This window comes from Alligator mississippiensis, chromosome 1, assembly GCF_030867095.1.
Source record: "Alligator mississippiensis isolate rAllMis1 chromosome 1, rAllMis1, whole genome shotgun sequence".
Taxonomy (NCBI): Eukaryota; Metazoa; Chordata; order Crocodylia; family Alligatoridae; genus Alligator; species Alligator mississippiensis.
The window spans coordinates 114,523,059-114,535,575 of NC_081824.1; the positions used below are offsets into that span (position 1 = coordinate 114,523,059).

The window sequence follows — 12,517 nt, forward strand, 5'->3', positions numbered from 1 at the left end:
GTGAACTTGCATATTAGGGCTGTGTGAAAGGGCGATCTTTTGTTTCGGTTTCGGAGGGATAGTGATTCATTTCAGTGTTTCAGATCCGCTTCGATTCAGCCACATCTGTTTTGGAGTTTTGACACTGTTTCGGCCATAGGCTATAATGAGGAATCACTAAAATGCCTATAGCTTTGTAATTTCTTGCCTGATTCAGATGAATATTACCAGGATGGTAGCCTGCCAAGTTTCAAGGAAATAAGTGCAGGGGTTTTTATGAAACTGTACCTCAAATTGTTCAAAGCAAAACTGCTGTCATCCTGCGCACAGATCCGGGGACCTGCGTCCCCCAGGAAGAGTCCAGCATAGCCTTGCAGCCCTCCCAAGGGGTGCAGGCCCCTGGATTTGTGTGCGGGATGACAGCAGGCTGCTGCTGCCAACTGGGGCCAGCACCAGCACTGGGTTCTTCCTTGTGTGGGCTGCGCTGGGCAGACTCGGGTGCTGGTGCTGGTGCTGGCCCCGGCTGGCAGCACCAGCCTGCTGTCATCACCATGCTTCGCAGCAGGTGATTGCAGAGCTTTAAAAAAAACCCAACAAACGCCCTGCACTCACTGGCTGCAGCAGCAGCTATTGAGGCCTCTGGTGGCTCGTGGCAGAGCCCCCCCACACAGTGCAGGGCAGTGGGGATTGCCTCCCCACCTGGCACTCACACAGCAGCTGCCCCATGGTGGGGGTGCAGTGTGACTCAGCAGGGTGCTGCACACTGTCTGGGAGCTGGGGCAGCTCCACCTGTCAGCTGGAGCTCCTGGTCCGATTCCCCAGCTCTCTGATTGCTTCCCCCAGCTCTCTCATCATTCTCCCAGCTGTTCTCAGGGGGTGCAGGCCCCTGGGTCTGCATGCAGGATTTCAGCAGGATGCTGCTGCTGGCTGGGGAAATAGCTCAGAGCCACAATCATCCCCAGCTAGCAGCAGCAGCCTACTGTGATCCTGCATGCACATCTGGGGGCCTGTGCCCCCCCCCAGGAAGAGCTGGAGGAAGGACCGGGGAACTGGGGAATCGAACCAGGAACTGGGGGAACGTTCAGGGATCTGAACATTCCCCCAACTCCTAGTTCGATTCCCCAGCTCCTGGTTTGATTCTCCCAGCTCTCTGATCATTTCTGCAGCTCTTTCTGGTGGGCGCGGGGCCCTGGATCTGCATGCCAGTTTCAGCAGGCTTCCCAGTGTGAGCTGTGCTGAGGACTGCTGCTGGTTCCAGCTTGCAGCAGCAGCCTGCTGAAACCCCTCACACAGATCCAGGGGCCTGCGCCGCCTGGGAAAAACTGGGGAAATGATCAGAGAGCTGGGGAATTGAACCGGGAGCTAGATGTCAATATCAGAGCAGTCCTTCCCGCCCTCTTCCCCCTCCCTCTTCTTAGTTTTTGTTTCCCTGTCCAGCTCCGAAATTCTGAAATTCTCTGAAACATTTCTGAAATGTTTTGGAGCCTTCCATTTCAATTTGGATTCAGTATTTTGGGTGCTGAAACGGCCTGAAACACCTCCGAAACAAAATGGCTGCCAAAATTTTGTGCAGCCCTATTGCACATAAAGCAGTTAAACTGGAATAATTGATGGCATCTGAAGAATTACAGTCTAGATGAAAGCTGCTGAAGTAAGGTGCATAACGGGTTGGATTACAGTGCTCAAATTGGTTGGAAGCCTAATTGGGAGGAAGACGAGGGGTTCCACAGGCATCTGTCCAGTCTCTTGTAGTATTCAATAACTTCATTAAAGACTTTGAGGATAGAATGAATTGCAGACTTGATACATTTGCAGATGACACCAAGCTGGGTGGAGCTGCAGACACTTTATAGGATAGGATTATGATTAACAACAAGAAATTAGCAACAAGAAATTAACAGAGGTCTAAGAAGTATGACTTGAAAGAAAAGGTTGGAAGAACTGGAAAAGATGGGGTGATCATAGGCTAATCTTGTGTTGATTATGATTTCCAGTTGGCTAGGGATATGTGCTGCATCCTTCCTTCTCCAGCTGTGTGTACAAGGACATTTGAATTGCCTCATGTAGCTTAAGGCACAACTTCATTAGCAACCAGTGCCCTAGGTCTGGTAAAGGTATAGCCAGGTTTATGTCAATGATGCTTGTTATCGATATGCTTCAGAAGTTTTACCCTGGATTTTAGTTAGTCATGTTTATCATGAATGTAACAGGTGGGCTCACACAGCAAAACTCATGCTGATACAATATAAGAAAGAAAGCATCAGGCTATTTGAGCATGCCTGCTGAAATCAACAGGACTATTTGAATGAGGCAGGCCAGCAAGATTTAGGGCCTTATGCAAAGCCCATACAAATCAAAAGAGATTATCCCATTGACTTGGTAGGCTTTAGATTAGGCTCTGTGCCTCCTACTTGTAAAATTTGCCATTAAGACCTACATAGAAGTGATTTTGATTGATTTAGTTGGTATCTATCAGAGCTTTATTCTAGCCAAATGATTTCATTTTTATTTGTGTTGAAAGCAAGACAGGCTGTGAATATTGCTTTGGTCCTTTGAATTATATTTGTTATTTCATTGTTCTGATACAGTTCAATCCCATTTGAGGAAAGGGTGACAACTATTCTTAAGTGGTTGAAGTTACCTGAAGAGGAAAGGTAGGTATGAAATTGTGAACGTAAAGCTCCCATTTCCCAGTTAAACCAATGAAATATGAATGAATACATATATTACAATATAAACACCATTTATACTTAATGTAATACCCTGTGCACTATTTTACCATCTTCAACAATTAAATTAACCTAAACTTGTTAATTGTCTTTCTATCCCTCCCTTAAAATGTTCCATTTCTGATGATGCACAGTGTTTTCTAATAGTTGCTATCCATTGTTGAATTAGTCTTTTCAAGCTGTGTTTCAATATGTATGTAAAATATTACATTTTTGGTGCCGTTTGATATAGACCACACTTTTACACTCTGTATTTAGAAGAACCTGATACCTCAGGCCACAAGTTTGGACCCGTCAGCAGTGAAGTAAGTAACTCCCTTTAAAAGCTCTGTACTAAGTGTTGAGCATGTAAAGCATGTTAGATTAATGGTCATAAACAGGAATTCTTAACATACTTAGCAGAACACAGACTTTGCAATTAGAAGAACAGTGAGCACTGTATATAGTAAAGGGCCTTTAATAAATTTGCTATTGAGGGTGTTAAAATTGTAGAGGCACATGGGAATATGTAACCCTCCCTCAGTTCATATGGTAATTTCTGGAAAATTTCAGAAAGAAAAAGAAAGCAAATGATTTTCATGGACATTTTCAGTTTAGGAAAAGCTGTGTTTCATTTTAAAAACGTTTGGAATGAAACCTGTTCTACTTTAGTTGTAGTACAATTACTATTCATATTGTAACTGGCACTCCTGCTGGCAATGTCAGTGAAAGAATTAAGTGAATGTGGAATTAAATGGTCATATCCCCTTCACTACAAGAAGGCAACTTTAGAGAAGAGTGTAGCATTGCAGAGGCTGGCAATACCACTGTGGGTGATGTAACTATTCTATAAATAAAGAGGTATCTTTAGTATCTGGGATAAGTTACTCTTCTTGAGAGCATAAAATACTTACAGTTGTTGACACCAGAAACTAGAAGGGGCTGGGAGGAGGAAAAATAATGTGGTGGTTTAGGAAAGGCAGAGTATTATATTATCTTGAGTTTGGAGAAATTTTTGGCATCTAACTTGGCAAATAAGCTCTGCCAGCTTCCCTTGAGACAGTCTGCACCCTGGCTTGTGCCAGTGCTGGGCGATCACATGGTTCTTTATATGGATATTTAACAAAGAGACTTCATAGCAGCCACCATATCCTAAAAATGTCAAACTTTATTGCCATTACCTTTTGTTAATGATGAACCTGTGGTTACGTATTATAAAATGTACTCTGAGGATAAAAAATGTTGTAAAGACTTCCAGCAGCTTTATCACATATTTCTTCAACCCTTACTGGCACTGAGCAGAGTAAATTATGCAAGTGGTCTTATTGAATAATAAGTTGAATACAAAAACTAGTTAGTTGCATTGATTACCTAGGTATCTGTTATTTTTTGCAAGTAGTCCTACTAAGTCTGTTGTCACTAGCCCGGTGCCAAGTATGAATAGGGAAGAGAGAGCTGAGCCATAAAATGGCATATTTGGTAGCTAGAACTAAGTTTTCAAAGCTTGGTTCCAACTAGTAAAAATTTACATTTTTATTTAAGCTACCAATCCAGCCTTGGGAATTTCTAGTTAAAATAATCCAAATGACAAAGTGTATAAATTAAGTGAAGGTGGGACATTAAGTCCTTACTCGTATAAAAATCACCAAGGAAGTCTATAGGAATATTGATGTGAGCAGAATATCTGTTTGCTGAAAGAGACCTTTAATGAGTACACATGGACAATATATTGTACTATACTTTTAAATCAACTTTTAAATCAATTTCAAATCAGGTCATATTAAATGTTAAATTTATCAGGAATGAATGTTTTTCTGATGGAAATGTTTAATGTTAGTTTTATAGCATGATGTAACTGTTTCGCAGGTCATTCTTGCATTACAGAGAGTGGACAGGATAATTGAGATGCTGATGGATGGTCTCAAACAAATGAATTTGCATAAATGCCTAAATATCATCCTTGTATCTGATCATGGTAAATTTGATTTCATAATTTATATTCTTACAGTGAGGTGACATTCTTTTTTCATTTTTTACTACAGAAAAATGTGCTAACCTGGTCCGTATTTATACTATCTCATTGTAAAAGAGCCTTAAAATGACTGTAAATGATCTTTTGCAATGCCAGAGCGGTATAGAGCATCCTTAGTATAACTAAGAATCGGTGTCCTTATTTTCTCGTTATAGAGCTGGAGATGTTGGGATGAAGCTATTTATTTTTTGTTGCACATTTTATACATAACTCTCCTTTCCCCCATTACCAGCTTCCTTGAATTCAAAGTAACAGACTTGTGTATTTGTACCACCTGCACAGGATAAAGTAAAAGCCACAGCCATGGCTTTTTTTCCACTAGCTGCCCCAGATTGCAAGGCTATACCTCTGAAGCTGAAGTTCCTGACTACAGCTCGAAAGTGAAAATTATCCACTCTATCAGACTCCCAAATTACCCTATATATTCTTTCTTTAGACATGGATATTTTATTGACTTTTCTTCTGCCAACTGTAATTAGGATGTTTATACAAGTTGTAAAAGGGTGGATGGATGTGTATATTATGACTGCACACTTCCTTTCCTATTATTTATTTTGTTCTGGCTGATAGTTTGTCCCGAAAGGGTATATTTTCCATTTCTAGAAATCAGATATGTATCTCCTTATCAAGAATACTGAATATTTTTATCTGCCTTTTGAATAACTTTTATTTCCCTTTCCAGGAATGGAAGTAGCTAGCTGCAGAAAAACAGCCTATCTGAGCACATATCTGGACAATGTGAATGATTTCATGATTGTGGCAGGCCCCGCAGCTCGCTTGAGACCAATTAATGTTCCAGATGAGTATTTATCTTGTATGTAGTTGCTAAACTAATCTGTGTCATTAGAATATGTATTTTTATACATTTAAACAATTGAAATAGGATTCATACATGCATAGGGTACGAGAGAATCCTGCAGAGGGCAACAAAAATGGTGAGGGGGCTGAGGCACATGACTTACAAGGGGAGGCTGAGAAAAGTGGGCTTATTTACTCTGGAGATGAGAAGACTGAAGGAGGATTTAATAGCCTCCTTCAACTACCTGAAGGGTGCTTCCATAGAGGATGGATGTAGACTATTCTCAGTGGTGGCAGATGACAGAACAAGGAGCAATGGTCTTATGTTGCAACAAGGGAAGTTTAAGTTAGATATTAGGAAAAACTCTCACTAGGACCGTGGTAAAACACTGGAGCAGGTTACCCAGTGAGTCTGTGTACTCTCCATCCTTGGAGGTTAAGACCTGGCTAGACAAAGCCCTTGCCTGGGGTGATCTAGTTGGGGATGGTCCTGCTTTGAGCAGGGCATTGGATTAGATGACCTCCTGAGGTCCCTTCCATCCCTAATTTTCTATTTCTCAGACTCAGTGCCAGCTGAGGGCTACTAGGATTGAGGAAAATGATGATATATAGACATATAAATATGCTTTTAAAGGGGTTCTTGCCTTCAGGAATGCCTGGCTGTGCAAGGCTGTCTATATCTGTATTTTATGCACACACGTTGTCATTCAAAAAGCGTTGAAGCATCGGTTGTGGCTCTTTCTTCCCTTTTGTTTTATGCGTGGCATCTCTTCAAACAGATGTCTAGTTATTAGCTTAGCAATTCCCACTTTCCTTCAAACCTGATATATGTTCCTGGTCTTATTTTAGATGCCCTCATTCAGTTATAATAATTGATTTCATTTGTGACCACACATGTTAGCTTTATATCTTACCTGACATCTGTTGGTTATGTGATATCTCTTTCACCTTTGTTGATGTTTGTAACATTTTCAAATGCAAAAACCTAAACCCCACTGAAGTTCATAGGTGACTTATGCTTCTAAGTCACTTAAGCACTTTTGAAAATGTTGCTCATTCACTTTTAATACCAAATGCCTATAATTCTCTGGAAGTTTGATGACCCTTACACAAGAAGCAAAGTTGAATTTATCTGTTATCTTTAAAGAAAGATTGGAAGCTATATATTCCTTTTTCCTGGTTGATTTTATTTTAAGAATATCAGGTATGCCAACTCCATACATCCTAATTTTGCTTTTATTCCAACTGTCTGTTAGTATAGTGTATAGTACTGAATCAAGTCCCATGATTGGAACACTTTGATTTTCGATCTACTTTTCCTTAAACTTAGGTGACTAATTCTTACATATGACTCTTCCAGTTGATTATGAAGGCATTGTCAGGAACCTTACAGTAAGTATTGCTTTTAATATTTGCTATTTTTTCTTGATTTATATTGATGTTTATTATTCTTTTACAGTATCAGCAATATGCTAAATCCCTTGAAATCTCTGTCCCCAAAGGGATGTCCTAAAAGACGTGTGTGTTCAGAAAGATCTTGGATACTTTTAAGGGAATAACTTTTTTCCTGTCCGTTTTTTTTTCTTTTCCAAAGCAGAACTGGAAGTGTTGAGAATTTTTCTGGAAATGTCATTAGATTCATTACTATATCTATATATGACACAGTGGGCACATCTACCCATGACACTACATCTGTGCAGCAAATTGATGTAGCATCAGTGAGCAAAAACCATGATGCCACAGCTACCCTTGGTATAGCATGTTGCTATGGTGATGTAGCAGCTAAAAATAACCGTGTGCTGTGCGGATGGTGCAGTACAGGTTGTTATTGTGCCGTCATTTAGTATTTCCAAAAGGAAACACTAAATGGCAGTGCAGTAGCAATGACGCCATAGGGCACATGTAGATGTGCCCAGTGAAAGATAAACAATGGCTGGGAAGGGCTTAGAAAAGTCAAGGGTCACAGTAACGGGATGATGCAAGGAGCAACTTTTGGCTTATGCAGGACTAGAGGTTTTGTTTGCCATTCATAAACACACTTTTTTCCCCTTCAGCTGACATTACATCATATTTGCTCAAATGTGGAAAAAATTGCGTGTTGCCAAACTTTAAAGACACATCTGCTTGTGGTTCAGAGAAGTCTTATGTGCAGGACTTTTACTTCTATGAACAAAGAACATTTAAAACTATAGCGAGATTAAGTAATATCTATCTAAGATATGTCCCTGTAGAAGAAACAGCCTTTAGCTTACCATGGTCCAGATTTCCTGAGTCTGAACAACTTTCCTGAGTCTGAACTCAAGTTTCCCAGACAGCAATATTAGGGTCTTGTAATGTTGGTTACATATTTCACACACGTTCACTACCTTTTCTGTTGTATGTTAAAAATAATTTTTCTTAAAGAGTAAACAGGATGAAATTGAGACAAAGTTCTAAGAATTGGTCATTCTGAAGTGTAATTACTAGGGCCATGCAAAGCTTTGGTCCCTGATTCGATTAGGTGGAGATTCAGTCTGATTGGGTGGTTAATCTCTGAATCCAAATTGAATCAGAGGACCCGTTAATCTCTGCAAATTGAATTGGAAACCTCTAAATCAATTTGGAGAGATTCGGAAAGAGTTGACAATTTGGAGATAGACACAGCTTTAAATGTTTTTTTTACATACCTCAAGGTACCAGTACGGCTTATGAGCGCTGCGATGTTGGGGCGCATGGACCATCCCACAGGAGTGCAGGGGGCTCCCCAGTACGCTTTGCAGCAGACCCGGAAGCGGACCAGAAGAACTTCCGGTCCACTTCTGGGTTCGCCGTTGAGCATGTGAAGGGCCCCCCCGCAATACTGTGGAACACTCTATCTGCCCCAGCATCGCAGCGTTCACAAGCCGTGCTGGTACCTTGAGGTATGTAAAAAAAACATTTAAGGCTGTGTCTATGTCTGAATCAGCGTCGAATCTTCAGATTTGGATTTGGCCAAATCAAATCAGGGACAGTGATCCGAATCAACGAATCGAATCATTGTCCCTGATTCAGGCTGAATCTGAATTGAATAGGTCCTGCTTCGCACACCCCTAGAAATTACTGTACCATTGTATAGCAATTATTGCCAGTATTTACTACCGTTGTTCTCAAGAGCATCAACTGTTTAACACAAACATACATTTTGTATATAATATCACTGTTGTTTATTTCCATTATTTTAGTTACATACAATCTTTAATAAATAGCTGTAATTTGTCCAGCTTTTCTGTATAAATATTGCTGTAGGGTTTTTTTCTATGAAGCTTTTGTGTCTAAATAGATTTTCTTAGATGTTGAGCTTCAGCATTATGCAATTTGTAAAAGTCATCAAAAGATAACAATTTTACTGCAGCTGTGAAATGTTGAGTGTATGCACATGGAAATCAAAAGATACTGACTCCATTTTGAACTGAAGTGATAAGAGTCTATGCAATAATTCACTGCTGACTGGGAGCCATTGAAACTCTTCCATGCTCAATTATGCAGCCGTAGTTAATAGCAGTCTTGCTTTGTAGGAGGTTGCCTGGCTGTAGAGGTCGCAACTTTCGGTTTGGAAAATAGATTAGGAATTAACCTTCTGAAGAGCTCCATATTGATCAAATAATTGATTTTTCACAGAGCTAGCAGCTGATATTTTGGTTTAGTTTGTTTTGTTACCCCAATGAAAAATCAAACCAAAAATCGTTTGATACAAAATATTTTATTTAACGTAACATTTAAAAAGTTGTTCATTCACTCTTTAAAAAAGCAAAGGAAATTAAATGTTTGATTCACAACACTCCCTGTGCTGGTAGTTGATATCTTCCCCTGCTCCCCTTTATGCAAAAGTTCAAGGTTATTCACCTTAGGTATGGGAGCCTTTGGCTTGTAGTCCCTCCTGTACTTGATGGGGTGCAAATCCTATGTCTTATTTCCTAAAAGAGTTCCCTAAACACATCTAAGGTGGGGGATGGTGATTTAATTCTTGTCTGTTGCTGCTGTCCTACTTCAGGTTCATAAATAGGCATTTGTAGATTCATAGATGTTAGGGTCGGAAGGGACCTCAATAGATAATCGAGTCCAACCCCCTGCATTCATTGGAGCAGGGGCTAGAACTCAGGTGTCTTAGGCAAGGACGGATATTACACATAGACTGGTTGAAATGATCAGAAACTGGTTTAAACCTGTAACAGAATATAAGTTCAGTGCACATAAACCAGTTTCAAAATGGCTGAAACTGGTTTAAGATAAACCTGGTTGAATGTAGTATCAGGCTTAACTGATTTGGGTCAAACCGGTTTATGCAATGTCTGTCCCAGACCCCTTCCTGGTTTGACTTAAACCAGAGTCCCCTAGCATCCCAGATGCTTTGCAGCTCTTTGTTGGCTGGGTGTGGATAAGCTGTGCTCTCAGCTCCAAAGAACAGGCTGCCCCGCCCCTCTCCTCCATAGCCAGAGCTCCAGGGGAGACTGACGGCCCAGCAGGGTCTGCCTGGCTTCCCTCACTGCTCAAGCAGAGATTTTCCCCTCCCTCTCTCCCTCCCTTCTCCCACAGCATGGACCACAGCCTCACAGACCCTAGGCATGTGCTATGCTAGCTAATGCTGAGAGGTGTCTCTATGTGTGTGCATGTCTCCAATTTCACTGGGACAGGCAGACACAACAGTGTCCATTTAGGGCTTTTTGAAACTAATCAACACTCCTGCCTCTTGAGCAGTAAGCAGGGGAAAAGCCTGAGACGGTGCAGGCCAGGGTTGGGGTTTAAACCCCTCCCTAATCAGAGCATCCTGCCAGGGCCTGACCATATCCTCCCTCCCCACCTCAGCTCAGCACAGGACAAGGGAAGGGAAGGCTACTCCAGTGCCCCCAGCCTTCTAGCCTGAGCCACTGCTGGCATGTCCCTGTATTTTGAGAACTAAAAGAGAATGTCTCTCCACCTCCAAATTGGTTCAAGTTTTGCAGGTTAGACTAACCTGTAAAGATTGAATCAATTCAGGCTCAAATTTTAAATGTCTGTCCTTAGCCTTATAGGTAAGTGACTAAACTATGAGGCTATAGAATAATTTGATTTTGTGTTCTGTGGCACAATGAATATTTTAAATATCCCACCAACATGGAACAACTCCAACAGGAGATTTGGGAGATGAAGCACCTGGGTTCCACTGTCAGCTCCAGTCCATGTGTAATTAGTTATGCAATTTTGAATCCTGGTAATAGGAAATATGGTAAGGACCTACTCCTAAAATCTGATTGCCTGGTAGCACAGGACTTTTCCTGGCAATTTACAGATAAGTTTTTTAAGTCACTTCAGGCAAAGGAAGAAATTTGAACCTGCGTGTTCTTTGTCCTGGATGACAGATCAACTCCCTTAGTTTTTAGGTAAAAGATGACCACCACTGCTTCTGTCTATTGCAATTTTGTTAATCTACTCTCACAGTTTTTTTCAAGGGAAAAGTATTTGGCTAATTTGACCTGAATTCACAAGTAATTTCATGTGGACTAACACTGTATATATCATTTGATATATACAAAGAAGCAAACTACTGAGCTTTATGCTGTGAATATCTAACATTGAATTCTTTATAAGTGACTTTTTCGTTTTTTCAGCTTGAGGTGTAAATTAGTTTAGCTTGAATACCCTAATCTATTGTCTTTGAGAAGAGACAGTTCAACAGCAACATTTCTTATTTTCATTGCTTCTTGAATGTCTGGAAATCATCCAGTGTCCTTAGACTTGAAATTAAAGAAGGCAACTAATAGCAATTCAATCTGGGCCATTTTTCTAAAATCTGTTGAGAAAGTTACAGTGGATCAGTTGATGTGCACTCATGAGCAATAAAATTCATTCCTCCCCACAACCACACACATATCAAAGCGTACAATTATTTTATATGTCCACACTTCTAATGTAATTAAAATGTATTCTTTTTTATACACAAACCAGCATTGTCACCATCAACATATGTCATTAGTAAAAGGAGGGAGAAAATATACAGTTCTAGTGAACGAATCCTACTGCTCATTAATATGTTTTAACAACTGTTAAAACTGAGATTTAGTCAATATGTATACATCATTTAAGCAAGTAATGTTTAGGCACCTTACAATAAATCCTCAAGCTTGACAGAAAACCTCCCTTTGGTTTAAGATGGGGTGCTCAACCTCTGGTTTGTGAGCCTAATGTAGCACACAGAGCTATGGTATCTGGCTCATAGGCTCCCCACAGGCCAGGAAATTTGGTGGGGAGGGAATAGTAACCACTAATACTGCCACCATCCCCTGCCATGAAATTCCCAAACTCGAAGAATTCCCAAACTCAAAGTCTTGCATGGTGGGTTGAAGCTGGGCCATGATCCCTTCCCCCTGTGAGACTGGGCTATGCCCTGCCCCCACAGCTCAGTCAAGGTGGAGCCACTCTCCCTATCTCCCCTGTGATTTGATTGGGGCCAGATCCCCCCTGCCCACCCATGGGGCTGGGTTGTGGCTGGGCTGCCCCATTTCCTGCCCACCCCCATAGCCAAATGGGGTCCCTTGATGACTACCCTAGGCACTGGATCCAGATCACTGGCCAGATCTGTCCCGCTGATAGACTGGACACTGTCCATTGGTCCTCTGGCAAGGAAGGTTGAGCACCAGCGGCTTAAGAGGAGTTTGAACAGACCCTTTGAGTTTAAAATGCTGATATGCATTTCTTTTCTGCTACTCAGAATTTATTTAAGATAATAGAAACTTGCTCTTTTTTTTACATATGATTATTAAATGTGAGTATTTTTAAACATTTCAGTGTATTGACTCCAATCAGCCTTTCAAGGCATATATGAAATGGCAGTTACCCAAGCGTTTTCACTTTGCCAACAATGACAGAATCGAACCAGTGAACTTTTACTTAGACTCACAGTGGCAACTTGCTCGGTAAGTTACCATTTTTCCATTCTTAATAATACAGTAAAGAAACTTTTTCTTTTCTAATATTTTAACTTTTCTCCTCTAAGTCAAAGAGCTGT

The 12,517-nt window shown here is 40.9% G+C and overlaps 1 protein-coding gene across 1 annotated transcript in view; it reads left to right on the forward strand.

Annotated features, from left to right (window-relative positions):
- Positions 1–12,517, forward strand: part of ENPP1 (ectonucleotide pyrophosphatase/phosphodiesterase 1) — a 93,882-nt gene that overhangs the window by 55,767 nt on the left and 25,598 nt on the right. The window contains exons 10-15 of the mRNA XM_006264739.4: positions 2,568–2,633; positions 2,941–3,013; positions 4,554–4,662; positions 5,402–5,533; positions 6,878–6,909; positions 12,298–12,425. Of these exons, the coding sequence (XP_006264801.4) occupies positions 2,568–2,633; positions 2,941–3,013; positions 4,554–4,662; positions 5,402–5,533; positions 6,878–6,909; positions 12,298–12,425 (540 nt within the window). The remainder of the gene's footprint in view (positions 1–2,567; positions 2,634–2,940; positions 3,014–4,553; positions 4,663–5,401; positions 5,534–6,877; positions 6,910–12,297; positions 12,426–12,517) is intronic.